General features: G+C 38.8%; 1 protein-coding gene across 1 annotated transcript; it reads right to left on the reverse strand.

Annotated features, from left to right (window-relative positions):
- Positions 1–243: 243 nt before the first annotated feature.
- LOC131416719 (keratin, type I cytoskeletal 25) lies at positions 244–6,404 on the reverse strand. The gene is made up of 8 exons (XM_058559379.1): positions 5,976–6,404; positions 5,588–5,670; positions 5,035–5,191; positions 2,698–2,859; positions 2,487–2,612; positions 1,906–2,123; positions 1,169–1,236; positions 244–353 (listed from the first exon to the last, which is right to left on the reverse strand). The coding sequence occupies exons 1-8, from the start codon at positions 6,402–6,404 to the stop codon at positions 244–246; spliced, it is 1,353 nt and encodes a 450-aa protein (XP_058415362.1).
- Positions 6,405–13,589: the final 7,185 nt, after the last annotated feature.

Consider the following 13,589-nt stretch of genomic DNA (forward strand, 5'->3'; position numbering starts at 1 on the left):
GAATACAAAGAATTGACCACATTTTCTGTAGGGTAATCAAATGAGTCATCATATTTGTATGTGACATTCTTTCAGATGAATGGGGAGATACTGCTATTGATTGCCCAGATAGAGACTATATTTCAGTAACAGAAAGACAACAGGACAGACACTTCTCTTAGACTTGCTCATTTTTCCCAACAGATATATAACACCTTCTCTTCTTGGAGAGTATTTGGCATATGTTCTCTCTTCTGTCTCAAATTAATTGCTTTGAGATTTCTCTTCCAAGGAGTGGAGCCTGGTGGTAAGTATTTTGCTGCGCTGGTCTACCTCCTCAAGAACTTTCTTAAGTACTATAGGTTTGGTTGGATCTAAAAATTAAAATTTAAAAGGAGATTTTAGAGAGTTGAAAAAAGATGAATGAAATCACAGTAGCTGAAATGTGGAAGCAACCCAAATGTCCATCAACAAATGAATAGATAAACAAAATATGGTATATACATACAATGGAATATTAGCCTTAAAAAGGAAGGGAATTCTGACATATGCTGCAACATGGATGAATCTTGAGGATATTATGCTAAGTGACATAAGTCAATCACAAAAAGACAAATATTGTATGATTCTACTTGTATGAGGTACCCAGAGTAGTCAAATTTATATAGAGAGAAAGTAGAATGGTGGTTGCCAGGGGCTAGAAGGAGGAGGAAATGAGGAGCTATTGTTTAATAGGTACAGAGTTTCAATTTTGCAAGATGAAAAGAGTTCTAGAGATGGATCATGTTGATGGTTGCAAAACAATGGAACGTACTTAATGCCACTGAACTGTACACTTAAAATGCTTAAGATAGTAAATTTTATGTTCTGTGTATTTTACCACAACAAAAAAGTTGAGAAAAATGAAAAAAAATTATATCAATTAAAAGAATAATGAGATTTTTATATAGGATGGACTATGCAGTAAGCACAAATACTTAAACATTTTTGGTGAGTTTTGATTTCTTGGTCTGCTAAAAACATGGTGACTTAATTAGCACACACATCACTAAAGTTAGACATCTAACACACATTAATATCCACTACAAATCTTTATTATATCTATTCTTACTAAGCCCTGGGAATATAAAAACAATTAAGCTGTGCATTGAAAATGAAGTAGTATAGCATCAAACAGAATTTCAATTACCTTTGACTTGATTTCCCACGTTTCCAGATCCATAATCTTTAGACTTGTAACCTCCAGACTTGCAAGCCCTGTGAACACATATTGTTGAAAATATCACAGAAGAGAGTGAGTTAGAGAGAACCCCTCCCATTCTAGATTACTCTGACATTTTCTTTAGCTGTTGGGTGAGAACAGCTTCAGTGGGTTACACCGTTGAAACCACTCTGCTTTAGCATCGAGGTGATATTTTTACTTTCCATAACATAAATACAAGGCTTGTTGCATTTTGGTTTTGTAAGATGTTGCTAATTTGTATCTTGGCAGTGCTGCATTATGTTTTTTTTTTTGTGAGGAAGATCAGCCCTGAGCTAACATCCATGCTAATCCTCCTCTTTTTGCTGAGGAAGACCGGCTCTGAGCTAACATCTATTGCCACTCCTCCTCCTTTTTTTCCCCCAAAGCCCCAGTAGATAGTTGTATGTCATAGTTGCACATCCTTCTAGTTGCTGTATGTGGGATGCGGCCTCAGCGTGGCCTGACAAGCGGTGTGTCGGTGCACGCCCGGGCCGTGAACCTGGGCTGCCAGTAGCGGAGCGTGGGCACTTAACCGCTAAGCCACGGGCCGGCCCTGCATTATGTTTATATTTAGCATTCACGATAATAAACGTGATCATTTCAATTTATGTTCACTTCCCAGGGATCTAAGTGTCAAGCAGGTTTCAGTATATTACATCTTCCCTGTAGATTATTTTACTTACGCATCATCTCCACCGATGAGGAGACAGTAGGTCTCAATTTCTTTTTCCAGGTGGACCTTGATGTCCAGGAGCTGCTCGTACTCCAGTTTCTGGCCCTCGGTCTCGGTTCTGACCTGGTGCAGCTGCTCCTCCAGGGCCCCGATCTGAGCCTGGATCTGGGCGAGCTGTGCACAGTAGTTGCCCTCCGTCTCCGTCAGGGAGCACTCCAGGGAGTGTTTCTGTCAGGAAACGGTCAAGAACCTGAGCCGGATATACAGACATGCAGGAATTTGCTTTGATATAGGACTTTCTCCTCTTGTTAACTTCGCCTGTACTGTAATCGTTTTAGATTTCACATTGACACATAGTTAAGAAGACTCTATGACACTCAAAAATGAGCAAATCTTTCTTTTTGGTAGAACAAGCCTAAAGACATTGATGTTACTGTTTTAGCTGCTCTCTATAAAGCCCTAGTCTTTCCTTAAGTTTTAATTACATAAAAAATATGGATATATTCTCAACATGGATAAGGGCTTTAAAACCAGCTGGCACATACTGAAAATGATGACCTAGGAGATGGTAAGAAAGTGTCCTTCTCATACCGTGGCTAAGAGAGACTGAAGTTCAATTTCCAGTGTTTGGAGATGGCGCTTCATTTCAGTCAGCTCACTGCGCGCTGAGGTCGTGGCTCCCACATCCTCGGAGATCTGCTGTTGCAGCGAAGCGCTCTGAAAAGGCATAAGTGAGGGAGCAATTCTTAGTTTTGTGAACATCACTAAAATGCAGAGGGATTGTTTTCTGGACAAGACTCACCTTCTCGTTGAACCAGGCCTCCGCGTCCCTGCGGTTCTGCTCTGCGAGGGCTTCGTACTCGGCCCGCATGTTGTTCAGCAGAACCGTGAGGTCCACTCCGGGTGCCGCGTTCATCTCCACGTTTACGTTGCCTCCCGCCGCGCACTGCAGAACTTGCATTTCCTAGAGGCAGGAAAGTGTTCAGTTTAGCTATGCCAGAAGCTCACGGGAAGTCCAGAAGCTTCGCATTGGAAGGGTTCTTAGAGTTCATCTGGTTCCACCTCCCAGCTGTGCAGTGATCGCCCTCTACATTTTCTATTTCCTGTCCAGCTGACATAACTTTCAACGACGGTGAACTCACTACCTCATTTCTTTCTTTCTGGAAGAGTTTTAATTGCTTCAGAGCCCTTCCTTATGGTGAACCAAACTCCTACTCTTATAACTCGAATTCATCAATTTTAGGTCTGCTGCACAGAAAAAAATCTTAATTCCTTTTCCAAATGAAAGTCCTTAAGATATTTAAAATGAGTTATCCATCATCTCTTAGTCTATTTATTTACGGCTGAAACGTCTCCACTTTGGCGGACTGGTCTTCGTTTCACTTAGAGATCAGCTTTGATGTGTTCTCAACTCAGCTGTATCCTGAACACAGCATGAACATGGGGGAGGGGCTGAGTCTGAATAATTCTGAATAATTGGAATAATTATAAACAAATAAATATTTATAACTATGAACATATTTATTTATTTATTTGTAATTAATTAATTAATAAAGAACATCATCCGCTAAAGAATCCTAGTTGTTCATTAAGCTATTAAGCTTACGCAGGGACATTATAATGTCATGATGGACTTTGGTGTCAGGCAAATCTCTATGTGAATTCTAGTTCTGCCCTGTAGTAGCTAGGTGAACTTGGGATAGTTACTTAACTTAAGTCTCAATTTTCTTGTCTGAAAATTGAGGATAAAAAAAAATCCTTCTCTGGGTTGTTGAAAGATGTGAAAGAGCTATTAATAATAAGACCAACAACACTACCTGGCATATAAATGCTAAATAAATGCTAGTTATTATGTTTACTATCATCATCATAGAAGTTGGAATCAGTTTTGCAGCCCAAGTGTACATCTTATTCCATCTGAGGTGTGTGCTGTTGGGACCCAGTGAGTCAGGTCTAAGACTGTGGACGGCAGACCTCACTGCTAAGACTGTGTACACTGAAATAACACAGATCAGCTTATGTCTCTGCTGCAGAAAGCCTCCTCCCCACCCACATCCCAGGCCCTGGATTGGCCCCAGTGACAGTACTGAGGCTTTCTTTCCTTCCTGCACCAAGCCCCTCAGGCAATTCCTGTATCCTTTCCTCCCTGGTGGTCCCTATACCTTCTCTATCTCCAGATCGAGTTTTCACATCTGAGGATTTAGTGGAAACTTCCCCAGTTCAAGCAGAAAAAGAAAAAGATAAAAAAGATGCATGTGGGTTTGCCTTTAAGTGAGTCATTAAAAAAATCAATTGCGCTAAATTCATGAAAAATTTGTTGAGTGACTAACGTGGGCTGTAACTACACTTGAACATGTATATTTATATAAATGTTGTTCTTCAACAGTTATATTTACAAGACAGCCTCACGACTAATCAAGTAACATTCTTAACTGGATCTCCTGCTTTAAGCATTTGGCTTGACTATAGAAGACTTTTGGCTGTTTAAAAAATACCAAATTCATTTTCAAAGAATAAAAGTTTTCTCAGAAAACAGTGGTCATGAAAGCAATCCCAAAGATGTGTTTGGAGTAGTGGCTGTGTGATACGATTTCAAATCCAGTTTTCAATGGTGACCACTTTGGAAGTATATTTATTTGGAGGTGTAAATTTTGATATAACAGTTTAGTTTCACTCTCATTATTTTTATAGCCATACCTATTAAGAATATGTATTAAGTATATATAGTTAACATATGTATGGAGTAAATGTTTAAGTGTTTCAAATCTGCCACTGTTATATAGAAATTTAAACCTAGTTTTCTTAGGATGTCCTTAAAGTATATTTATTTTATCTAATTAGGTGTAATCTCCTAAGCGGGCCATTTTAACTTAGCTATAATTACCTAGCCAAATACTGCTTCTGTCACGCTGATTGATCTGGAAAACGTGATTCTTTTTTTTTCTCATGGGAAACTTGATGAGAGAGCAAGGGTGAATCTGTACAAATACTTCATCACTTCTAAAGACAACTCAGGCCTCATGCCTGCCACGCAATGGGTCTTAAACCCATTTCTTATTTAAGAAGTCAAGTACATTATCTCCTGTCAGGTAGATAGTTTTGGCAGAGGGATAGCAAAATGCAGACAGTCAGCTCTTACCTCTTTATGGTTCTTTTTGAGGTAAGTCATTTCCTCACTCAGGGTTTCATACTGAATCTCCAGGTCTGTTCTGCACAGGGTTATTTCATCCAGAACTCTGCGTAACCCGTTGACATCTGTCTCTACACTCTGGTGAAGAGCCAGCTCATTTTCATACCTTAAAGAGTGTTAATGATTTTCCAATTTGTCACATGGTTGGAGAAATACTCACCAATCAATGATCAAATGCTAGAATTCCGGAATTTTGAAGTGGCAGATTTGGCCACGAGAGACATTTTCAAAGTTTATTGTATAACAATTATTTTCTTTATTTTAAGGTATTTCTTTGACAGAAAAAGAACGAGGGTATAGCACGCTATATTTTATAGCAGTTCATACTTTATATTTCATAGCCAAAGTATAATAAAGTAATAACATTGTTTATTTTAAATCCAAGTATTTCACAGTTTTGGAATAAGAGTTGGTAATATTTAATGGAGAGATCAAAAAATAAATTCAATTTAATGCTTTGCATTAATCTCCATGAATTCTTTTACTCTGTGAGTCTACTTACTTGAGTCTGAAATCATCAGCTGTCAGCCTGGCATTATCGATCTGTAGAACAGCATTAGCATTGCTGGTGGTGGAAGCGATGATCTAGAAATGGGGATTTCGACTTTTTAAAGGCAATTTATCAGAAACCAATAAAAAACAAAAAGTCTTTTTTTTAGATTAGGAAATGGAAATAATCAAAATTAGTATAGTTACTACTGTTCAGTGACATATTTATCATGAGGTTAACCAACTGAATCTACTTAGCGCTTATTTCCAATGCTAAATTTAAATTTCTTTTAAGACATTCCAAGTAGGGATGATACATGTTTTCAGAATTCAGTGAAGAAAGAAAAAAAATATTTAGAAATAAAAGTACATAAAAACAATTGCAAACTATAATTTCTTGCCTGATTTTTAAGATCATCGATTATCGGGAAGTATCTACTGTAGTCGTGATCGAGTCCCCGGCAAGAACCAGGCCCAAATTTCTCATACCAGCCCTTAATCTTCTGCTCCAGGTCGGCGTTGGCCTCCTCCAGAGCTCGTACATTCTCCAGGTAGGAGGCCAGGCGGTCGTTGAGGTTCTGCATGGTCACCTTCTCGTTGCCAGAAAGGAGGCCCCCCTCGTTCCCCGTAAAGCCAGCGCAGAGATTGCTTCCCGCTGCATTTCCTCCCGATGAGCTGCTCCCGAAGGCACACCAGAAACCACTTCCGATTCCAGGTATGCTGCAAGCATTTCCAGCCCCAAAGCTGGCTCCCCCACCAGCGAGCCTGAGGGATCCTGTGGTGGGCCGGGGACAGGCCCTCCTGGATGCACTGGAAAGTCGGAGAGACATGGTATCTGGGCAAGCGTGTCGCGGAGCTGTATTTGTGAAGTCAGAATGGAGCGCCTTCTCCTCTCGACTGTCTTGTTTGCCTTTTTATAGACAATTCCCAAGTGTGTTCTGGATGAAATTCTGCCTACATAGAGTAAAACATGGCTTGCCGGCCTCAGCAAGTTAGCATAATTGGATGATTTTTCCTAATTAGTAACTAACTTCATGGGGCTCCATTCTGTAGGAGGACAGTTGCCCTCAGGTTGGTGGTTATCTGAGCAATGGGTCTGGGTGGAGCGATTTCAGGTTCCTAACTACATTTTTAAATTGCAAGTGAGTCATTCTTCACTTCCCTCCTTAGAAGATAAAACTCATCAGTCCACCACACAATAAAAATCTGGCGTCATGGTTTTGGGCTAATATGCCAAGGCAGATTTTGATGTTTCTGAGATTTTTTCTACTTTTATTTTCACAATTCTTTCCACATAAATAGAGAACAGAACTGGAATCATCATTTCCCCAACCTGGTCCTTCAGTCACCAGTTTTTTTCCTCCTCTTGCCACTGTTTCCCATGGGAAGTTGACTTCCATTTTGGCTGACATGCATCATATTTTGTTGACACTTACTTATGTCTAGGGATAGTCTTCTCTTATCCATTTTGGTAATCAGGAACACACCCCTGATTGCTGTTATGTGTTGTGGGCGTTTGGAGGGACATTAACATATTTCCTGACCCTGCAAAATTTGAAGCAAATCTGGAAGGAAATATTTCATCTGTTTTTACTTCATTGTGGTTTAACTTAGGTGAAAGTCATCAGTAAACTACTGGGCGTGGATTCCCATATTTTTATTGAAAACCCTAAATATTATGGAAATTTTTGAAAAATCTGGAAATTGTCTTTTGGACACAATTTCCATGAATATTTATTATGTAAGGCTGTGGTGAACATGCAGATTCATTCAGTCATTTATTTAACAAATATTTATTAAACACTAACTGTGTGCCAGTCACTGTTCTGGGTACTTGGGGTAAGCAGAATCATGCCTTATTTGTCCTTTTGTGACTGGCTTATTTCACTTAGCATAATGTCTTCAAGGTTTATCCATGTGGTAGCATGTATCAGAATTTCCTTTCTTTTTAAGGCTGAATAATGTTCCGTTGTGTGTATATACCACATTTTGTTTATCCATTCGTCAGGTGATGGACACTTGGGTTGTGTCTTCCTTTTGGCTATTGGGAATAATGCTGCTATGAACATGGGTGTACAAGTATCTGTTTGAGTCCCTGCTTTCATTTCTCGTGGGAAGACGTCCAAAAGTGGAATTACTAGATCATATGGTAATTCTATTTTTAATTTTTTGAGGAAATGCCGTACTGTTTTCCATAGTGGCTGCACTATTTTCCATTCTCACAATAGTGCACAAGGTTCCAATTTTTCCACATCTTCACCAATATTTGTTATTTTCTTTTTTTGATAGCAGCCAAATGCTATCAAATGCATATGAGGTGGTATCTCATTGTAGTTTTTATTTGCCTTTCTCTAATGATTAGTGACATTGGTGATCTTTTCGTGTGCTTGTTAGCTGTTGGTATATCTTCTCTGGAGAAATGTCTAGTCAAGTCTTTTGCCCATTTTTTAAATCATATTGTTTGTGTTTTTGTTGTTGAGTTATAGGAGTTTGTTATATATTCTGAATATTAACCCATTATCATCTTAATTTTAAAGAGATGAAATTTATCACTCTTCTGATTTTTGGATTGTGATTATTTTATCTTATTTAAGAAATAATTAACTCTCCAAAATCATAAAAATATTTTCCTATATTGTTTTCTCAACATTTAGTCATTTTGCCTTTCATGTTTAAGGCTTTGGTAGTTCGGAATGATTTTTGAGTATTCTGTCAACAGAATCAAACTTCATTTTTTTCCAATAAGGATAACAATAATTTCAGCCCTATTTACTGAGTGGCACCGTCCTTTCCTTGCAGTGCCATATTGTCATAAAGAAAGTGTCCAATGCCTCTTCTGTCCTCAGTAAAATCTTCATATAGGTGAGGGTTCAGTTGGTACTCTTTTTCTCTCTGTTTCAGAACCTTATCATTTTAGTTACTGTTGCTCCATAATATAACCTGATATTTGGTAAGACAAGTATTCCACTTTGTTCTTATGTGCCATCAAGTCAAATATTCTTTCTCCATTGTTCTTTAGTATTAATTTTAAAATCAGCTTTTCACAAATACAATCAGATCCCAGGATTTGCCTTAAATCTATAAAGCTATTTGAGGAAAATTGACATGTCTATGATGTTGTGTATATCTATCCAAAATATGGAATCCTCTTTCCATTTATTTAGGTTTTCCTTAATGTCCTTCAGTAAAAAGTTACAGATTTTTCCATAATGTAGTTTCACATCTTTTAAAATAACTATTTCCACCTATTTTTCTAATATTGTTTTAAAGGTATCTTTTAGAAATCACTCTATCTAGATAAATTTTAATATGTAAAGAAATGCAATTGATATTTGTGTAGTGATTTTGATCAATCTTGCTGCATTGTATTGTTCTTTTTTCCCTCAGTTTTTATTTGTTCTTTCCAGCTTTATTGAGGTATAATTGACAAATAAAAATGTAACATATTTAAAGTATATAATGTGATAATTTGATATTTGTATACATTGTGAAACAATTCTCACAATGAAGTTAATTAACACATCCATCACCTCACATAGTTACCTTTTGTGTATATGTGAGAATGCATAAGATCTACTCTCAGCAAATTTCTAGTATGCAATACAGTATAATTAACTTTAGTCACCATGCTACACATTAGATCTTCAGAACTTATTCATTTTATAACTGAAATTTGTACCCTTTTACTAACTTATCCCCATTTCCCCACCCCCCAGTCCCTGGCAACCACCATTCTACTTTCTGCATGAAACCATTCTTGATGTAAACAAATCTAGCAATATCTAAGAGTATAGAGTAAAATGTTAAAGTTCCTCCTCACCTTCCCCTCTCTTCTGTCCTCCCTAATCTCTCAGGTAACTACAGTTTACCTTTCCAGATGTTTGCACCCTTCCAAATGGTTTTCTACTCATTTGCATACATAGGTAGCATGTAAACACGCATATGCCATATGTGAATCCTCTGTGTTATATGTGTTGTCCTGTAACTTGCTTTGTTCACCTTACATAATATGGCTTAGAGCATGAATAGGAGCCTAATGTGGCAGAAACTGTTGGCTGACCCCCAATTTTTAACTGAGCAATGGTTGCCTACAATAAAGACTATTTTCTCCAGCATTCTTTGCAGCTAACTGTGGCCATGTGATTAAGCTAGTCAGTGTGATGTTAGCAGAAGTATATGTGGCATGTTCTAGACACTTTATCTAAGAGGAAGCTGACACAGTCTTTGTCCCATCTTCTCCCTTTCCTCTACCCTGCTGAAATGGGTGTGATGACAGGATATGATGACTGGAGCTTCATCTTGGACCATGAGCCAGGGCTACATCCTGAGTATGGCAGAGTAGAAAGCTGAAAAAGACCTAGGTCCCTGATGATGCTCTGGCGCAAAGCTACCATCTTAGCTCTGAATAGCCTACCTCTGTATTTTTATGTGTGAAAGAAATAAACTTCTATCTGTGTAAAGTCCTGTTATTTTGTTACTATTACTCAGGGCCAAACTTAATATTAAGTAATTCGTTTAACCACTATCTTGTTAAGAGACCTTCAGATTGTTTCCAACTTTTTGCTGTTATTAATAATGCTGAACATGTGCATATTTTTCTTTGGGATAGATTCCTTAAAATTTTTTGTCAATTTTTTTTTAGTCAGGGTTATTGAGGTTTAATATACTTATAGTAAAATTCATCCTTTTTCAGTACACAATTCTATGGATTTTAACAAACATAGTGATGTAACCCCCACCACCATCAAGATACAGAACAGTTGTTACCCCCCAAAATTTCCTTGTACCCCTTTGTAGTCAACCTCTCCCCACAGTCCCAGCTCCAGGCAAACACTGACCAGTTATCTATGTCTATAGTTTTGCCTATTCCAGGATGTCATATAAGTGGAATCATACAGTATGTACCCCTCGAGTCTAACTTGTTTCACTTAGCACACCGCTGTTGAGATGCATTCACGTATGAGTGAGCACAGTGGGCAGTGGGAATATTCCTAGAAGCCTCCCATGGAAATGATGAGAGACTCATAAATATATCCCGCTATGCTCAATTCAGCTTCCTCTTGATTTAGGGTGACCCTATGTCCATATGCCTACAACAGATCACTTCATGTCTGCTAATATGTCTGCTTAATAGCGTCCTTTTCTCCCTCTCAGTTGTTGCATTTGGATAATAAAGTATATGGTCATCCTATCTTAGAAGGGCCATCAAAATGCTCGTGGATATTTCATGCCACCAGACATGAAGGAAACTGATGATGGAGGGGAAACGGGAGTGGAAAGAGATAGCAGACTTAAACGATTGTGGTGAAGTTATCTTAGCTTTGCAAATTTTACAAAAACGGCTATACAAACATAATGCCAGGGCCTTTCCTGCGCTAAGGAGGAGCCCTGAAGCTTATGCGCCATTAGTGTCATAGTAAATTCACCTGTTAGTCACCCTGCCTTCAGCTTTGTCCTTCAGCCTGGCCCTCCATCACACTTGCTTATTCTAAGTCCTGAATCTCCCCTGCATTCTATGGGGTCAATTATTTCCCTGAGCATGCATTTTTTTTGTTGAGGCTTCTTCCACCATTCTGAACCAGATAGGCTTTCTCTACTTACTTACTTCCTTCCAAAAATTGTCAGATTTCTTTTATCCACCTATGTCCCTTCTCTTATTCTTTTTATCTTTGTGGTTTTATACCTTTCTCATTCCTTAAATTATGTTTTAGTGAGGTGTGGGGAGGGAGAAGAACCCGCATGTTCAGTACAACGACGTTTTTAGAAAGAAGGTGGATGTTCTCTGTCTTCGCCGTGATTGGACGTAGCCTCAAATTGGTCACTTTCAAGAATGTGACTCTTGCATCAGTCCCAGGGGCTCAGGGCACATGTAAAATATCTGGATCAGAGACGAAATATGGCCTGCCAGATGTCCTCAGGCAGTTCTAATGTAGCACAATACTGTTTGTGTCCTTCCTGCACAGACATTTTGCTGTCTTTGTCAGGAGGGAGATCCTGCCTGTTCCTCAGTCCGTGTTTCACCATGAACTCCAATGATGATTCCTATTGGTCCTAACTTTACAGGGTAGTACTTTCTCAGCCTATTCTGTAAAATATTGGTTTCCAAGGGCCTGAAAGTGAATTGTCTAGGACGTTCTGTCTAGCCATGGTGTCTGAATGATGGATACTGGACAAGGTTTGGTAGTTAACAATTTAAGATGCCCAATAATAGTTTTTGGGATTTGTCCACTGTTGGTGACAGGCATTCACTTGTTAATTTTTTGCTAATACTGACTTCTTAGAAATGAAGATGAGTACTTAAGCTTTCCAACCCTCATTTCAAGAAGCATAGTTGTTAGCTAAAAACGTGTATTTTGGAATCATAGTTTATGCTTGCATCAAATATAAATCTGTCTTATGTAGATGATGTAGATAGGTAAGTCTATTTATCTGTTTAAGTAGGAAGAGTGGATACAGAAAAATGGAAGTTAGTCAGATTGTTCTTAGAAAGAGTAAGAACTCTATTGAGAACAAGGAATAACTAGTACTGGTGGTCACAAGAGAAACATTGTGGTGTAAGATGGTAGATTAGCCGAGTGTCTTAAGAGATGAGGTTGTGGCTCTAGTCCTCCAGTTCCTGGGAGACAGAGCCTCTGGATGACTCTACTAGTAAGAATGAGGTGGTAACAAAGCATAGTGAGGTAAACTGTAGCTTCAGAGAGAGGGGCATGTGGTGACCAGGACTTAATCAATATGGCAACAGAGAAGGTTGGTGCTGGAGAGAAGCTGGAGATGGGTAATAAACAGAGAGGAAAAGACTATGTTTTCACACCAACTAGAAGCCAGACTTCTTATTGTGTCGTTGCTGATAATGCACACAAGGATCTGCCTGATTATGGTGCCTCTTGGGTGGCAATGGAATCTTAGTGTGAAAACAGAATGTGCTTGGGTGAAATTCTTATGCTGATTTTTTTCTGGTCAATGGGACTCCAGTCACCATGATGGAGAGGGAGATCTAGATTTGAATCTAGACCCCGTCACATATCAGCTGTGTAACTCTGGAGAAATTACTTAATCTCTTTGAATGTCTGTATCATATGTAAAGTAAAGATAATAAAAACACCTACTTTTATAAGCCTTTATGAAGATTAAATTTGTTAATTCATGTAAAGTGAGATAAAACACACTCAGTAAATGTAAGATATTGTCATTATGGTCCTGCAGTTGAAAGTACTTCTAATCTAACTAAAGCCAACTCCACACCATTGAAATTATGGCCTCAGGTACTACATTCAAGTCTTTAATCCATTTTGAGTTAATTTTTGTGTATGGTGTGAGATAATGGTCTAGTTTCATTCTTCTGCATGTGGCTGTCCAGTTTTCCCAACACCATTTATTGAAGAGACTTTTCTTTCTCCGTTGTATTCTATCATCATGGAGCCATTCATAGCAAGAAGACTCTGGGAAAGGTAACCTTCAGCTGTACCCACATCTCAAGAAACTGTCTCTGGGCTGAGGTCAACTACTTTATGTGGGAGGAGGAAACAATGGCAATCGAGACCATCTTTGAGACTTGGAGATGAAACCTCAGGGTCCCCTGCTCCTCGAGGTGGTGCAGTTCAGTGTTTATGGGCCACTTTGAATTCCACCTTGCCTATATACCAGTCGGTGAAAAACTTTTAGTGATGCCCTGTCATGCAAGTAGGAAATCTAGGTAACTGCAGAGCTCCCTGCCTCACTCCACCCCAAATGAAAGAAACCTCTTTAGCCTAGAACTTTGCTGCTGTCCAGCCCTGGCTGCACTTTCCAAAATAGTTTGGTAAGGATGTCAGGCAGCATCTTGTATGGAGGAGGATATGAGCAAGATTGAGAACCACCCCAGGCTTGAGTAGCGCAGTTCTAAATTTACTTAGTAACATCCATGGTAGGGGCAGAGTGATGCATGTACTGCAAAGTGGAAAAACAGCTCTCCAGATTCAGATTCAACAGACTAACATTAGTTGATCACGCATACAGGCTAGCCATTATAAGGGTGA

This window comes from Diceros bicornis, chromosome 18 (genome assembly GCF_020826845.1).
Source record: "Diceros bicornis minor isolate mBicDic1 chromosome 18, mDicBic1.mat.cur, whole genome shotgun sequence".
In the NCBI taxonomy this organism is placed as follows: domain Eukaryota; kingdom Metazoa; phylum Chordata; class Mammalia; order Perissodactyla; family Rhinocerotidae; genus Diceros; species Diceros bicornis.